The sequence below is a fragment of the Sinocyclocheilus rhinocerous genome, unplaced genomic scaffold (assembly GCF_001515625.1).
Source record: "Sinocyclocheilus rhinocerous isolate Xijiao unplaced genomic scaffold, SAMN03320098_v1.1 scaffold1476, whole genome shotgun sequence".
NCBI classification, from domain to species: Eukaryota; Metazoa; Chordata; class Actinopteri; order Cypriniformes; family Cyprinidae; genus Sinocyclocheilus; species Sinocyclocheilus rhinocerous.
In genome coordinates this window covers 530,692-547,557 of record NW_015659224.1, presented here as the reverse complement: position 1 = coordinate 547,557, position 16,866 = coordinate 530,692, and the positions used below count along the sequence as shown (strand labels likewise).

At 36.5% G+C, this 16,866-nt stretch overlaps 2 protein-coding genes across 3 annotated transcripts in view; both read right to left on the bottom strand.

Moving 5' to 3' along the window:
• Nucleotides 1–143: 143 nt before the first annotated feature.
• Nucleotides 144–10,600, bottom strand: fkbp15a (FKBP prolyl isomerase family member 15a). Its single transcript, XM_016531895.1, has 28 exons — nt 10,536–10,600; nt 8,702–8,808; nt 8,505–8,583; nt 8,342–8,411; nt 7,824–7,898; nt 7,634–7,732; nt 7,283–7,432; nt 6,841–6,909; nt 6,578–6,721; nt 6,383–6,480; nt 5,982–6,024; nt 5,772–5,891; nt 5,601–5,685; nt 5,419–5,498; nt 4,904–4,991; nt 4,639–4,745; nt 4,441–4,539; nt 4,264–4,346; nt 4,079–4,133; nt 3,727–3,903; nt 3,323–3,430; nt 3,106–3,250; nt 1,388–1,647; nt 1,265–1,294; nt 922–1,102; nt 803–832; nt 522–694; nt 144–449 (listed from the first exon to the last, which is right to left on the bottom strand). The coding sequence occupies exons 1-28, from the start codon at nt 10,598–10,600 to the stop codon at nt 294–296; spliced, it is 2,976 nt and encodes a 991-aa protein (XP_016387381.1). The 3' UTR covers nt 144–293.
• Nucleotides 10,601–11,314: 714 nt separating this feature from the next.
• LOC107723360 (carnitine O-acetyltransferase-like) overlaps nt 11,315–16,866 on the bottom strand; it is an 8,707-nt gene continuing 3,155 nt past the window's right edge. For both annotated transcript variants that reach the window (XM_016531947.1, XM_016531948.1), the window contains exons 4-14: nt 15,777–15,830; nt 15,463–15,628; nt 15,040–15,214; nt 14,378–14,556; nt 14,168–14,268; nt 13,622–13,741; nt 13,370–13,492; nt 13,102–13,237; nt 12,366–12,428; nt 12,139–12,276; nt 11,315–11,883 (exon numbers count right to left, since the gene is read on the bottom strand). In XM_016531947.1, coding sequence (XP_016387433.1) covers nt 11,668–11,883; nt 12,139–12,276; nt 12,366–12,428; nt 13,102–13,237; nt 13,370–13,492; nt 13,622–13,741; nt 14,168–14,268; nt 14,378–14,556; nt 15,040–15,214; nt 15,463–15,628; nt 15,777–15,830 — 1,471 coding nt within the window. In that variant the 3' untranslated portion in view covers nt 11,315–11,667. The remainder of the gene's footprint in view (nt 11,884–12,138; nt 12,277–12,365; nt 12,429–13,101; nt 13,238–13,369; nt 13,493–13,621; nt 13,742–14,167; nt 14,269–14,377; nt 14,557–15,039; nt 15,215–15,462; nt 15,629–15,776; nt 15,831–16,866) is intronic.

Below are 16,866 nucleotides of genomic sequence, written 5' to 3'. Positions count from 1 at the left end.
TCAAGTAAAGATTACATTTATGTGTATCTAGTTAACTTGACTTACAACCTTGTTAGTTATATCCAGTTGTGTCGTAGTCAGGACACTGTTGTTATGGATAGGGTTCTTCCAGTTCAATGACTGAAACACTAGGAAAGGATCAGCTGTCCACTGATTGGACATTAATTAGCCTTCTTAACTGTGATTGGACAGTAGCAATTCCCCTTTCAGGATCTCAGTATGTGAACCAATGCTTATGGTAGAACAGACTGCAATATGCAGGTGTTCTGATCTACAGCATAAATGCTTCCTTTTTAATGTTGGCCTTTTCCCGCTATTTCATTGTTTTCCTTCTTCATGTTTTTGATTTGCAGACACTCTTCAGTTGACAAGTACTCTTCCTCTACTTTGTCTTCATCTATGCCTGATTCAAGCTCCCGAGGTTCTGAGAGAAGTTTCACGGTGATGCTCTGCATTGGAAAAGCAGGCGTCAGCAAAACCTGAAATCATTGTATAACTGAACCTGATTGGTTGAACAGTACCTTGATGGTGTTTTGGAGAATCTCAAGCACCGTGTGTCCGCTGTAAGATTCCTGTGAATCAATCTCTGTCCTGAGAGACTGAAACACTCCATTCAGCAATCGCTTCACCTGCACCAGATACACCAGCTCAGTTTCAGTACACTTTACTACAGCAAAATAAGAGCTTTTAACCCCTCATCTGAACAGCGTTTTTTATTATTTTGCTTATAGATTTTCATAATAAAATATTTCAAATTAATGTAAATACAAGATTAAAGGCATTCTCCGTCTACCTGCTCTACCTGCCACTTCCTCTTCCTGTCTGACAGGATCTGCCAGAGAAAACTGGATGATGCTTCAATACTCTTATTCGAGCATTAAATTAGACAGGTTAATAGCTTTGTATACACTCATATCATACACACCTGATCCAGATTCTCCTTTTCAGCCCTCAGATCTTGCATCTCCTCATCCGTGTTTTGTATGATGTCCTCCATCTGTTTGCACTTCTGCTTCTCTGCCCTCTGCTGGAGATTGAGCACCTCCTGCTGCAGCTGATGTGCTTGTGTGGTGGAGGATCCCAATTCTCCCGACAAATGAACCTGAAAGAGAGATGATTTATGGCATTTTCCTGATCACGCCATTCTCCAGCACACACTTACAATCAGATCAAAATGGAAACATAGCAACCAAGCGAGTTTAACATACATAAAATTATAATATACTGAGCTAATAAACCCACATGGCATAATTTAGCAAGTTACCTGCCACTTCCTCTTCCTGTCTGACAGGATCTGACAGAGAAAACAGTATGATGCTTGAATACACTTATTGAAGTATTAATCAGACAGGTTAAAGCCTTTTGTATACACTCATATCATACACACCTGATCCAGATTCTCCTTTTCAGCCCTCAGATCTTGCATCTCCTCATCCGTGTTTTGTATGATGTCCTCCATCTGTTTGCACTTCTGCTTCTCTGCCCTCTGCTGGAGATTGAGCATCTCCTGCTGCAGCTGATGTGCTTGTGTGGTGGAGGATCCCAATTCTCCCGACAAATGAACCTGAAAGAGAGACTTTCCTAAATCTGTGGACTTCTGTGAACCTCTCTTCATCCAAGTGCTCTTATATGCAAGTCTGCTTCTCACTGAACATGTACAGAATGAAAAAAGAACTTAATCTCTGTAATTAAACAATATTCATTTAATTTTCTATTTCAAGAATTAAGCTTTAAGTGTTTATCAGCATGATACAAACTTAATCTGTGTGCTTTGTGTGATACAGTTATGCTGTATGGATCAGACTGGACAAATATGTCTTTTATTTGCTGTGCATCTGCCATTTAAGAAAAAAAAAAATGAAATCGTCAGAATGTTTAGTAGAAGTAACTGTAGTATAAACTACCGTCTGGTGGCAGGTTATTATTAACTTGTGTACACACTGTAGTCCTCCTGCTCTTACCAGTGAGATTGAATCTCTATGTTTCATTTACACTGAACATGTACAGAATGAAAAAAGAACTTAATCTCTGTAATTAAACAATATTCATTTATCTATCTATTTCAAGAATTAAGCTTTAAGTGTTTATCAGCATGATACAAACTTAATCTGTGTGCTTTGTGTGATACAGTTATGCTGTATGGATCAGACTGGACAAATATGTCTTTTATTTGCTGTGCATCTGCCATTTAAGAAAAAAAAAATGAAATCGTCAGAATGTTTAGTAGAAGTAACTGTAGTATAAACTACCCTCTGGTGGCAGGTTATTATTAACTTGTGTACACACTGTAGTCCTCCTGCTCTTACCAGTGAGATTGAATCTCTATGTTACATTCATTTACAATATATGTGCTGCCATTACGCGTTTTCCGTTGTAGTCTACATATTCATAATGTACTTTCTTTTTTATTTAGGTTTTATAATTGTACCCAACCAACCACATCCATTGAAATGCTGCCTATTCATTTTGAAGTGTTATCACACCTGTCAGACCTCTGCAAAATAAACCTGTTAGACAATATGTTCTCGAGTCCTTTTACAATTAAGAGGTTTATTTTTTCAACAGCATACTGCTGTTTAGATACATTTGTTTATATACAAAATAACATACGTGTTAGTTAGCAATTATGTTCGATTTTCTATTTACTTCTTACATTATGCCTAGTGTCATTTTTATTTTCAGGTTCAATAAATCAATATTAGTCCACAATTCCTGAAATGTCAAGTTGATTAGATTAGTCTTTTGCAATCTTTTATAATTATAACTAAATACTATATTAAATAATGTTCTCAAAGACAAACTCAAGTAAAGATTACATTTATGTGTATCTAGTTAACTTGACTTACAACCTTGTTAGTTATATCCAGTTGTGTCGTAGTCAGGACACTGTTGTTATGGATAGGGTTCTTCCAGTTCAATGACTGAAACACTAGGAAAGGATCAGCTGTCCACTGATTGGACATTAATTAGCCTTCTTAACTGTGATTGGACAGTAGCAATTCCCCTTTCAGGATCTCAGTATGTGAACCAATGCTTATGGTAGAACAGACTGCAATATGCAGGTGTTCTGATCTACAGCATAAATGCTTCCTTTTTAATGTTGGCCTTTTCCCGCTATTTCATTGTTTTCCTTCTTCATGTTTTTGATTTGCAGACACTCTTCAGTTGACAAGTACTCTTCCTCTACTTTGTCTTCATCTATGCCTGATTCAAGCTCCCGAGGTTCTGAGAGAAGTTTCACGGTGATACTCTGCATTGGAAAAGCAGGCGTCAGCAAAACCTGAAATCATTGTATAACTGAACCTGATTGGTTGAACAGTACCTTGATGGTGTTTTGGAGAATCTCAAGCACCGTGTGTCCGCTGTAAGATTCCTGTGAATCAATCTCTGTCCTGAGAGACTGAAACACTCCATTCAGCAATCGCTTCACCTGCACCAGATACACCAGCTCAGTTTCAGTACACTTTACTACAGCAAAATAAGAGCTTTTAACCCCTCATCTGAACAGCGTTTTTTATTATTTTGCTTATAGATTTTCATAATAAAATATTTCAAATTAATGTAAATACAAGATTAAAGGCATTCTCCGTCTACCTGCTCTACCTGCCACTTCCTCTTCCTGTCTGACAGGATCTGCCAGAGAAAACTGGATGATGCTTCAATACTCTTATTCGAGCATTAAATTAGACAGGTTAATAGCTTTGTATACACTCATATCATACACACCTGATCCAGATTCTCCTTTTCAGCCCTCAGATCTTGCATCTCCTCATCCGTGTTTTGTATGATGTCCTCCATCTGTTTGCACTTCTGCTTCTCTGCCCTCTGCTGGAGATTGAGCACCTCCTGCTGCAGCTGATGTGCTTGTGTGGTGGAGGATCCCAATTCTCCCGACAAATGAACCTGAAAGAGAGATGATTTATGGCATTTTCCTGATCACGCCATTCTCCAGCACACACTTACAATCAGATCAAAATGGAAACATAGCAACCAAGCGAGTTTAACATACATAAAATTATAATATACTGAGCTAATAAACCCACATGGCATAATTTAGCAAGTCACGTGTCTGTTGTACCTTTTCCTGCTCAGCCTGAAGCCGGCAAGTCTGGCTGTGTTGCTGCTCCATATACCTGCACTCACAGAGTAAACCAATTGGTTGTGTGTCAACATACAGGATCCCCTGCTTTTAGAAGGGTTTTTTGCCTTTGATTTGACTGGAAAGCAGGAAATTGGGAGTGTGAAGAAAAGGGTTGAACACACCTCTTATTCTTTTCTATTTTGTGGTTCTGTTCCTCCACCTGAGAACTCTTCTCCAGAACCTCCTTTTTCAGACACATACTCTCCTAAAACACAGATGGCATTTAAAAGGCTACTTGTTTGCATCTAAACATTACAAAACGATCCTTATAATTAATAAAAGTATCCTTGTATTCAAACCTGAATGATTCTCTGAATGTTGTGTAGGATCATGTTTGTCTCTAAGGACACAGAGGAGAGTCTGAAAGAGAGGTGACCCTCTGTTTGCAGCTCATCCACCTGAGAACAATGAATCAAATCTCTGTTTGTTTTTTGACCTAAATAACTATAAGAACTAATTAAAAAATAATAATAATAATCCATATTGCACCAATATACCTTGCAGCTCAGCTGGTCCACCTTGCGTGCCAGCTTTTCAATAGCCAGCAGAATTTCTGTGTTGTGTTGGCGAGCATCAGACATCAAGAATGATGTGATATCAGGTGCTATTTAAAACATGTTTGCATTTAGTGTAAAAATGGCAGTGACAGCATGCAGTAATTGCATGCTAATAATAATAAGTAAATATAAGTATAATAAGTAAAATAAAGTGACACATTTCAGCAAGTATTGCGTGTACAAAAGTAATAGGCTCAGATCTTACTTTGGTATGGAATGTGCTGGGATGGGTAGACTGAGGCAAATGAATCTAGCTGTGTTGGAAAATAAGGATGTTGTCTGAAGGAATATGGCTGTTGATCCAAAAAAGAATTCATTATTATTATTATTATTGCAATACTGTTTTTTGTATTTTAATATAAATGTCATTTATTTCTTTAATGCAAAGCTGAATTTTCAGCAGCCAGAAATCATTCTAATATTCTAATAATTTGGTGCTCAAGAACATTTTTTTATCATCTATGTTGAAAACAGTGGCGCTTAATATTTTTCTGCAAACATGTATTTTTTCATGATTTTTTTTTCTTTTTGATGAATAGAGAGTAAAAGAGTATTTCACATTTTTTTAATAGCTTTTTTGTTACTATGTACAAGTCTTTACTGTCACTTTTGATCAATTTCATGCATCGTCTTAAAGTATGCATTTCTTTAAGAATTAGTCCTGCTAATGCTACTCAATAAAATGAAATCATACTTGTAAAATACAACGTTGGGTCTCACCTGAAAGCCTTGAGTAGTGTTTAAGTCTGCTTCTGGCAGCACTGCTTCCTGTTTCTGAGCATCACCAGGCTGATACGACACTACAACAAAAACCAGTACATGAAAGCAAAGATCCCGTCAGCTCTAATATTATAGGATGAGTTAACTAATAGGTGATTATTTGTGATTCTTTTTATACATACGAGACAGAGAACTACAGGGCTTTTGTGTAGGATTTGGTGAGTGGGAATGTGAAGGAGAGGGATCACAAATCAATTCACTGGTATCCTGCACAGAGAGACATAATAGATTTAAACAGCATTACATTCATATACAGTATGTGTAATGTAAACAACCTCTCCAATCCTCCTGACCTCTATTTCTGAGTCGCTGGGGTCAGGCTGAGCTGGAATGGCCCCAGTGAGAAAGGGAAGCATGGGTTGACCCATCTTGGCTATACGTGAGATTAGCTTGGATTTGGAAGCACCTGAACTCTACGAGAAAGAAATATATTTGGAGCTTCAGCATTTTAGCCACTCCTGGCACATGGCATCTGTCTAAATGTTAAGGTAAATGTTACTCACTGTCAGGGATACAGATTCCACCTTCCCCTTGGGTGCTTGGACTCTGAATACAAATGATCAATAACTTGCATAAATTCATAAAAATCGGCTTACTGACGTATGTCGTAAAGTCACCTAATTAAAACACCTGTATAACAAAATCTTTATATTTAACCTTTCAATACGTATACCGCTTTAAAAAATCTATATTCTCTATTATTTTTTATGTTTTAAGCATAAAACTTGCTAAATGGTGCTAGATTTATGCCTAAATCTAGAAAAGAAAAATCTAGAAAAGAAAAATACTTTTTTTGGATAAGATTGGACAATTGGATAAGACAAATAAACATCATGTTTTGACGTCTCTCTCTCTCTCTCTTTCTCTCTCTCTCTCTATATATATACAGTATATACATACATACAGATAGATAGATTGGCTGGTGTTCTCTTTTGGTCTGCTTGGAGATGCACTGAAGGTGTCAACTGATTCCCGACTATGTCGGACTTTGGAGAATTTAACCTACATGTAGATAAATATACAAACAAAAAAGTAGTTAGAGAGAGATTAAATATGCTTGCTGGTATATTAAATTATATTCACACTGTCAGTGCCTTACTCTATGAATCTCAACATCAAACACCAGAGTGCTGTTTGCTTGCACATGGTTAAGGACGCCCTTTGAACCATGACCCATACTAGGAGGGACGATAAGGAGACGTCGACCTCCTTTCTGCATGCCAAGCATCCCGTCCTCCCATCCCTGTGAGAAAGAGCAATGTAAGAGCTTCATGGCACAACAGCTGACAGAACCAACATTTTTCTGTTATACATTTCTTTAATTATCATTTTAAAGCATTGTTGTGTTCAAGAGCTGCTCACCCTCTGAGCTTTGCCTGCTCCGAGCTTTACTCGCTGCAGCTTTTCTTTGCCCAGATTGGAATCAAATACCTGAAAAAACAGACAGAGACACTGAACTTTCGCATTTATAGATCTCCAGCTGCACAGCAAACATGCCAGACAGACTCATTTAAATGGCCAGTGAACTGATTAGTTCAGTGAGTGCATGACTTATATTGAGCTGCGACTAATCAACAAGAATGTGCACAGTGAGCTGCTGTGTGCTACATGTGCTCAACTACTAAAAAGAAAGAACATACTTTTTGTGTACATTTAGGAAAAGTAGTGATTCCACTCAGCATCATTTACTAAGAATAGAAACTTCTCGAGAATTAAAAGATGCTATAAACTTTTTAACATTTATTTTTTCTTTATTTTTTGATACAATGTAATTCATCTGTACAAAAATACCATGAATAATCACCTGTCCTAGAGAATGGTTCTGTAAAAGCCATCCAGAATAGGCCACCTCCACTGTGTCCCCGACATCAACAGCTTGACCTTCTCCTTGGACCAGGTCCTGAGTGACCAGAGAGTCTGACAAAGCCTCACTGTTCCACCGGGCCACGCACACCTGAGAGAAACATGCTCAGAGGTCATTTCACCAAATACATAGTGCATCTGTGAAATTTTAAGATGTTTGCATCATAGCAATTTTGCAGAACCCCCGCAGCTTTGAAGTAAATAAGAGGCACACTTTGAGATACAGAATAATTTATTCCAAATCCAGAATGCATCAATCTTTATTAAACAAACAATTCAGTTTAAGTATTACCTCCTTACAGAACTCAGGCCTGGACTTTGCTGAGTCAAACATTAAAGACCAGTTTTGTTGCTGGTCATCATAGAAAGTGACATAGTTACAGGGCTGAACCTGTGGACAGGTATAAAGAGCTGATGAGTGCAGCATCTAACACAACAAAACACAGAAGAATAGAATAGAATAGAATAGAATCAACACTCACTGTGAGGACAAATCCACGATGGATTCGAGCCATACTGATCTGCTTTTGTTTACTGTCGTACAACAGAATCTTGTACTATAAGTGCAGATAGAAAAAACTAATAAAATAAACAAACAAAAAATTACCAAAGAAAATGTGCAGTGAAAAAAAAAAACTTAAATGTATTTGAAATTCATTTATTTCATACTAAGTATACTTCAAATACATTTACATATTTATGTACTTAAAAAGTACCCTGAAATTGTACTTTTAGTATGCTAAATTATTATAATTAATAAATTGGAACAACTCATTTTGTACTTCATGCACTTTAATCGAAGTGCTGCAGTCCAACTAAAGATATACTGAAGTATATCTGATTGTGTTAAAGTGGAACTATTGCAAGTATACTTCAGGTACACTGAATGTGTCAGTAAATATGTTCATAGATTTGAACTATACTTATTATTATAATGTATTTTACCTTTTTTATTTTATTTTTTACTAGAGATAAGCTTCTGTTAATTAGCTTCTCTTACCTCTTTGGTGACATGGTTTCCTAAAACAGCAGCTCCTATCTTGCCTTGCTTTACATATTGTCCATTCACACTGGTGGAAAATCAAAGCTCATTTAAGAAATGTGTGAACTAATACTAATTCAAAGTCTCATAAACATCCTTTAATTGCCATATTTATACTAACAAGCTGAATGCATGAACAGCTGCAGCAAACAGCACAGCTGGAGCACATGGAGGAGGGATGGACTTCTGAGGAGGCGGGCCTTAAGAAAAACACGGATTAAACCATGAGCAATTATGTGCGCACATTAAGATTCAAAATGATCAGAACATGAAACTGTGCCAAAAAAAGGCTATGCAACTATTTGCTGTACCACCTACCTAATTTGGCGCAGGACTTTTTGGGCTGTTTAGGGGCGGTGAATTGGAAAGACTCGTTTCCCTGACTCTCTGCTCGGTCCAGACCAAAGAGAGAGGCCAACTTTGCCCTATAGAAATGCAAAAACACACACACACACACACACACACACACACACATGTTATAGCTTTACATCTTTATAGCACTTAATGTAAATAATTTTTAATTTAATGCATACAAATGTAAAAAATCTCACAATGTGAATTTATGTCACATGCAACTTATTTTAAACTTTATCACAATTACTCATTTAATGTTTTACAGCTTTCAAACAGCCTTCCATATCTAATCTGTTGCGATTTTAAATCCTAATGAACGTTTCAAATGTATGAAAACAAGCCATAGTTCACTACTCAGTTGAAAACCATCTATGTAGACTTTCAATGAACAAAAACAACAGAAGAATTGTTATGTGGAAATTACACAGCACATGTTTTGACAGAACATTGAACCTATCCACAGATGCCATTGCTAGAATAGCAAGATGCAGCCTGTTGAAAATACACGGTCAACACTATTGCAAGTGGAAAGTTCAACATGCTAATATTTCAAAATATTATTTACTTTAAAAATGACAATAAGTTACTACATTGATGGCATGCACACAAGAATCACCGGACCAGCATGGATCAGAACTACAATTACAGAACAACAAGATCCTGTCTAGCATCTATGATTAAATCCACATGAAAGAAGACACATTAGACCTGTTTGCACTGACCCTTGGACCTCTCTCCACAGATAGTCAGTGTCCCATACAGCTGACATGGCCATTTTATATATACAAAAAGTATATATATATATATATAAATCTTCCTCCTTTTTTCTTCCTGTTCTGGTATTTAAATTGGGATCAACTACAGTGGGTACAGATTTGAAGCAGCCCAGATGAAATGCACTGTAATCACTAACATGTGAATTAAATTATTGAAGGAGGAGCCTCGCCTCATCATCATGGTTTCAACAAGCGGAAAATGAAATGGAAAAAACATGTTAAAAAACATGTTCTTTTTTGCTCTATATATCTGTTAAATTAAATCAGAACATTTAACATAAATTCCAGTCACCTTAAGAAAAATTACACTTTGTCATTTAAAACTGAGTTTGGAGTTTAAAAAAGAAAGAAAGAAAGAAAGAAAGAAGGAAGGAAGGAAGGGAAGAAAGAAAGAAAGAAAGACATTATGGCTATTATTATTATTATTATTATTAAAATTTGACAACTAATAAAAACACTATTTTCACATTCAATATTGTACAAAATCACCTTAAGAAAAATTACACTTTGTCATTTAAAACTGAGTTTGGAGTGAAAGAAAGAAAGAAAGAAAGAAAGAAAGAAGGAAGGAAGGAAGGGAAGAAAGAAAGAAAAAGACATTATGGCTATTATTATTATTATTATTATTAAAATTTGACAACTAATAAAAACACTATTTTCACATTCAATAAAGCTTGTACAAAATCACAGGTTGAGCTTAATGAGACACAATCAGGCTATAATACAATAAACAGACTCACTTCAGTAGTATCGTTTCAAAAAACACACTCTAAAAAATGCTGGGTTGTTTCCACCCAAATTTTGGGTTAAAAATTTAATGTAAACATTTATCCCAACGGTTGGGTTAGTCCATATTTGACCCAAAGTTGGGTTGAAACAACCCAGCATTTTTAGAGTGCAATAATTCTATAACATAATTTATTTAAAATTATTAAAATATGTTAGGCTATTTAACACTTGTTAATTCAAAGATTAGGCTATTAGTGCGACAACAGCATGATATATTCTTTCATAACACTTACCCACTTTTAGGACACAGAAAGTCTCCATCGTTATAATCAGGAATAATGTCTTTAACTTTTTCCATACTATAATTTTTGAGTATTGTACAACTGAGTCAACGGCGCAGGGTTCTGTGCGATATGATGAGCACAGGTAAGCGCGAGGACACAGCCGCTCACTGATAACCATAACACACACACACACGAGCATGTGTGACAGATAATAGGGGGTCATTTGGAGACTCCAACGGGTCAGTGATTGAACTGCAGCTTTGAAAGATTGTTACATAAATGTCGCATTTAAAAAAAAAAAAGTATGAATAAAATGAAAACTGTTTATCTGATCCATGATGCATATAACAGTATGTAATGTTGTAAAATTCATGTTCAACGAAAGGTAAACCAGAACATATATAGTAATTGTTACTCATCAATTCTTATATTTATTACAAGACACAGAGTCCATAGTTGAGTAGGTCTATATCTTGTGTGTGTCCATATGTAAAAACAATTGCGGTGATATTTTACATAATTATATATGCAACATTACATAGACCCAAAGAAGACAGTTATGCACAGTAACATTATGCACAAGAACAACTTTTGATGAATAATGACCAAATCTAAACAGAATTTAAAATGTTATTAAAGACTTGACATTTATTAAAATTGTGTTAATGTGCAAATTTACAACATTGAACAAAGAACTAAGAAACCAATGCTTTGCAAATGCCACTATTTACATTATGGCAATTAAAAAACATTTTCTGTATTTAATTACATTTAATATCTAATATACAATAAAGAATCACATGAGCTTTTTTTAACCACAGGTTCACCATAATGCACATTATCTCAATACAAACAAAAAGAAAAAAGAAATCAGCAAAACCTGTTGACAAACCTAATTGATCTGTTTCTTTGAACAAACAAAAGCCAAAGCACATAAACATATAAAAGTTAAGGATTATTATTTAGTGTTAAGGCTCGTCAAAGACCGCACAGTCCAGTGGAGTCCAGGCAACTCTGGTCTGGACTGGTCAAATGCTAAATAAAAATCTCTTCTTCAAATTTCTGTCCTTTTGAATGCTGTTGTAAACTCAAATGTCTGACTGAACTGGTCAAAGATCAAGTCTAATTGACATAATCATCTTTAAAGCTTGGCTTTGGGCGTCTGCTCCAGCAGGGTCTTCATGTCTAACAGCGCGTCCTCTAGTGCTTGGGCCAGACGTGCTGCGTTAGTGTCCTGGCAGCTGTTGAAAGCAGAGACTGAAAAGTTAATGTGGGCATCCATGGGATTGTAGCACACACCATAACCGTCTGGTACCACCGGGCCAAAGCACATCACACAGTCAGTTTTTGCTGGCACCTAGGAGAGTGGAAAAATTAAAAAGCACAATTCAAGCCTTTGTAAGATCATGAATTTTAAACGATCTGATGATTTCAGGTTTACAGCAATATGATTTGAGCAGATTTGAAGAGTCAGTTGTTGTCAGTTGATCATCCCCAAAAATGTGTAGAGTTAATGGCACAGTACATGCATTACTAAACAGGGTTTGTTCCGCAAAAAAGGGTTTATTAACATGCACATAACCCTGGACCAGAGAGCTTTGTTTGACAGTACCTGGCTGGTGGAGAGGTTGAAGTGCAGTGCCACAGCGTATGAGGTATCCATGAATATCTCTGGCAGGGCGGCCAGGTCCTCAATAGCCTGCAATTTCAGTCCGAGCAAATGTCTGTCGATGGCTTGACCTCGGATGGCCTGAGGGATATATTTAGTGCAGACCAATAATGACTGATACACATACTTACAGGTGATCAGCTGAACATCACCAGCATGCATTTACTCACCATGTCTGTGTAAGCTCTGTGCACTTTAACTGCTTTGTCTAGCAGAGCCACTTTCTCTGTGTTCTGTCAATCAAAATTAGATTGTTACATTTTCTCTCATGCTGGATCAAATGCAATTGGAAAATAATAAGATGGTTTTGATATTGATAATCAAAAAGACAAGCTCCATAGCAAGATATTTATAAAGCAGCCTATTTACAGTCATGCTGTATGATGTTGCATCATGATGCATAATGCATGATGTAAACTACTGTTCAAAAGTTTCTTTGCAATGTTTTTGAAAGACATCTCAAGACTGCATTTATTTAATAAAAACTAAAAATTGCTATTGCTTTTTAAATAGCCATTTTCTATTTCAGTATATTTTAGTTTTTAATTTACTCCTGTAATGGCAAAGCTTAATTGTCAGAAGCCATTACTCCAGTCTTCAGTGTCACATGATCCTTCAGAAATCATTCTAATATTGTGATTTGGTGCTCAAGATACATTTCTTCTTATTACTATTATCAGTGTTTTGCTGCTTAATAATATCTTTGTGGAAACACTGATACAGTTTTTCAGTATTCTTTGATGAATAGAAAGTTAAAAAAAAATTTTTTTTAAACTTTACTATCATATTAATTTATTTCCAAAAACATTATCTTACTGACCCACAAACTTGGGAACTGTAGTATAATGCAAATGTGGATTCAACCATTCAAAATGGATTCAAAATGTCTACTAGAGGGGACCATACATGTTTGGTTGGGTCATCCATGGCCTTGACAAATTTAGCCGAGTCAATGGATGTTGAGCGTATAGTGTCGGTTCGGCCCAGTCTGAACATGCGGAGGGAAGCGCTCTCATAGGTAGGACAACAGCGCTTGTAAAACCTGAAACAGAGAGTCTGTGAATTAACTGAATAAGCTAAACTAATAATTAACTTCCTAATAATAACAGAAGGATGTTACAGTTAAGAAATAAATACAGTAAACACCATTAATAGCAGTGCTGGTGAAGTTTACCTGTAGTACGCCAGCTGGAGAGCAACCTGAATAAAGGCATCAGGGCTCATCTTCTGCGACTTTGGGAAATCTTTGCCAAAATGGGAAAACACACTGACTTTCATGTCCAAGTCATGTACCATTCTGCAGAGAAGGAGAAGAGAAACCTTCAAACTTTCAACATTTATCATACTGCAATGTTGTTTGTCCAATAAAACAACCAATCAAAATGTTGGTAATAGAAAGACTGAGTGGAATGTCTCGATTTCTTACATGTTCATGTTTTGTTTGGCCTCCTCAATGTCCTTTTTGATCTCTGGCGTGATGTTGAATCGAAGCTTCTGTGGCATACGCAGCGGGACCATTGGGGTACGGACCATCTCTGACGACTTCCTGTATAAATATGTGGTCAATCTTATCTGCGTTATGCCCCGTTCACACCAAGAACGATAACTATAAAGATAACGATATTAGCGTCCACACCAGCGAACGATATCGTCTGTTTATTCTAAGCGCACGCCCGTCTGCCACTTTAAATTCTCGAGCACGTTACAGCAAGATGGATTCCAATTTTTTATCATTCATCAGCTGGAAAAAAATAGTTTTGAAAGTGATTCCAACGATATCGTTTCTCTTTGTCTTTATCGTTATAGTTGTGGTGTAGACTCTGCTATTCTTTAATATTCAGAATGATTTTTAGAACTATATCTTTATCATTATCTTTATAGTTATCGTCCTTGGTGTGAACGGCCTTTAGCCATACTTACAATCTAGCCATGGGAAAACAGCTTTTCCACATTTAATCACTGTTAATCTTACATGTATTGCACCACATGGTCGATCAGTGACACGATGGGAGGGCCCTCAGCGGGGGCGTGTTCATAGATCAGCCCACATGTCCCGTCCTCTCCAATAATAAACTAGAAACCATATTAATCATCATGACAGTATCAGAATCTTGATACATTTTATGTTTTAGGCTTCATTTCTCAGTGAGAGTTCACACACATCAACTCGTGGGTCTCTAACCTGCAATGTTTTGTCAAACCAGCGATTTCCGCTGTTCCACCTGCTTCCCCCTCCATGCAGCATCTGAACTCCAGCACGGGTGCGGTACATGTCATCAGACGCACACGGCAAGGGGGCATCCAGACAGACTGTAAAGATACTCTTCTGAATGGCTCTCACAGACTCTTTGTTTGTTTTATCTGAAAGTGACACAAAATAAATTAAGAATCACCCTAAGTTTAACCCTAACCCTACATTGATTTTCTTTTAATGAACTGAAAGCCTGTAGAACAGCTACAGTAACAACTTTAATATTATGCCTGCAAAATTATAAATGTCGGATCAATGTGTCCTGGCTGAATATATGTATCAATTTCTTTCAAAAAAGATCCCAAATAGTATAGTATAGTTTAGTGATCCCAAACTTTTGAACTGCGGTGTATATTAGCTTATTACATGGCTCTGTGGAATACTTGATTCTGATTGGTCAGTCGCGACATTCCGAGGTATGTTATCCCTCGGTATTACACGGCTCTGTAGATCGCGTCGGGGTCCTGATCACCCTGTCGGGGTTTATTCTGAGATAACAACCGGCTGGAAGTACATTATCCCTTACTTATCAAAGATTTAATTCCTAGCACTGAAGACACTAATATGTCTAGCTAAGTGTTGGCAGTGCCCACCCTTAATGATGTTGTTGTAAGCTTTGCCCCAGCTGTTACGGTGGTTGGAGGTGAGGATGCCAATAGGCTCTTTGTTGGTCTGTAAAGAGGAGTTCCAGATCTTCTCCAGCTGTATGTAGATCTGGTCTACGGTCAGTGGCATGCCGTCACTGTTATATACATCCAGCACAAAGAACTGCATAATGAGAGAGAAAAAAACAAACAAACAATAAAACAGTAAGTTGTATGATTCTAACATGGCACTAACAGATCACAGTCCTGGATGCAAGAAAATTTATTAAATGTATTTTTTAATAAATAAATGCAAAACATTTTTTTAAATATATTTCTTAAATTATTTTGTACATTTTTGTCCTCCAATTTACCTACCATTGGAAGTTACATTTGGAACAGGGACTGTTATATTTTCTAACACGGACAGACCTGAAAGTTGTGCACTACAGTGATATGTGTGGGGGGTCTCTTGTCCAAGGCGTAGTTGACCACGTTGTCCCTCTTTGTTCCAGGGATCCGGCAAGACGAGAGCACTTGATAGTACTGGTTCATACACAGTGACTTTCCACCCAGATACTCCACTGGCAATGTTTCACTAATCAAAAAGGAAAGACATTACATCTGACTGGACCATCTGTACTTTATACATGATGAATTTAACAAATAGTAATAATCATGGTTATCTAAACAAAGGACTGAATGACTTATGACTGCACAGGAAAAGTAAGAAATGTGTCACTCACTTGTCAATCATGCTCTTGAAATCTAAAACTCCAGCGATTAATTTTGCTGCATATCTGTGAGGAAAAAATACTTTTACATTCTTACAGTCATTTTAAACATGTTTAACATCAACATACTGCAACTGAATACTTCTACTATAAATACAGGGAGCCTGCTGTGCTGTATGACTTATGATATTGACAGAACACACCTTACTGCTGATCTGTGACCAGTTTTAGCAGACATATGTGAAAGCTGTCATTATAGTTAATGTGGGGAGACTGGCTTTAGGCCAGCACTTTACTGAGAGCAACAGTTTGTACTCTCTGAATTGCAAAGCTCAACTTTGCAAGAGAGGGTTAGTCTGTATAAAGGTCACCATAGAGGTAACTGAAAACAACTGCCTCACCCTGCAATAATGCCACTCTGGGTCACTGCGTGTGGATTTAATTCATGTGAATGACCGTTGAATAATATTTACAATGTGTCAAAGTTCCTGTAACTGGCACTAGCAACACCAAGGTCAAAATATAAAATAAATATAAACATAATATGAACATGCAAAAAATAATAAGTATTTTTAAACCCACTGGTAAACATTTTTTTTACCTTTTTTTAAAGCATACATTTAACAAACTTTTGTAAGGTTTATACTTTAGACAACAACAACAACAACAACAAAAAACTATTTACTATGTTAAAATACAAATACATTTCATATTTTAAAGTAAAATATATCAATAAATACATAAAATACTAAAAGTGCATGCCTTTAATCAGTTTCATAATTGATCCATGCATATACTGTACATATATTTATATGTTAAAATATAAATATCTTAGATTTTAAGTAAAATATATTTACACATAGATATATAAATAAAACATTTTAAACAATTCATTGTATGCCTTTAATCAGTTTCTATTAAAAACTTTGTAGGCACATAACAACACACTTGTTGCTAACTATAATGACAGCTTTCACATATGTCTGCTAAAACTGGTCACAGATCAGCAGTAAGGTGTGTTCTGTCAATATCATAAGTCATACAGCACAGCAGGCTCCCTGTATTTATAGTAGAAGTATTCAATTACAGTATGTTGCAGTAT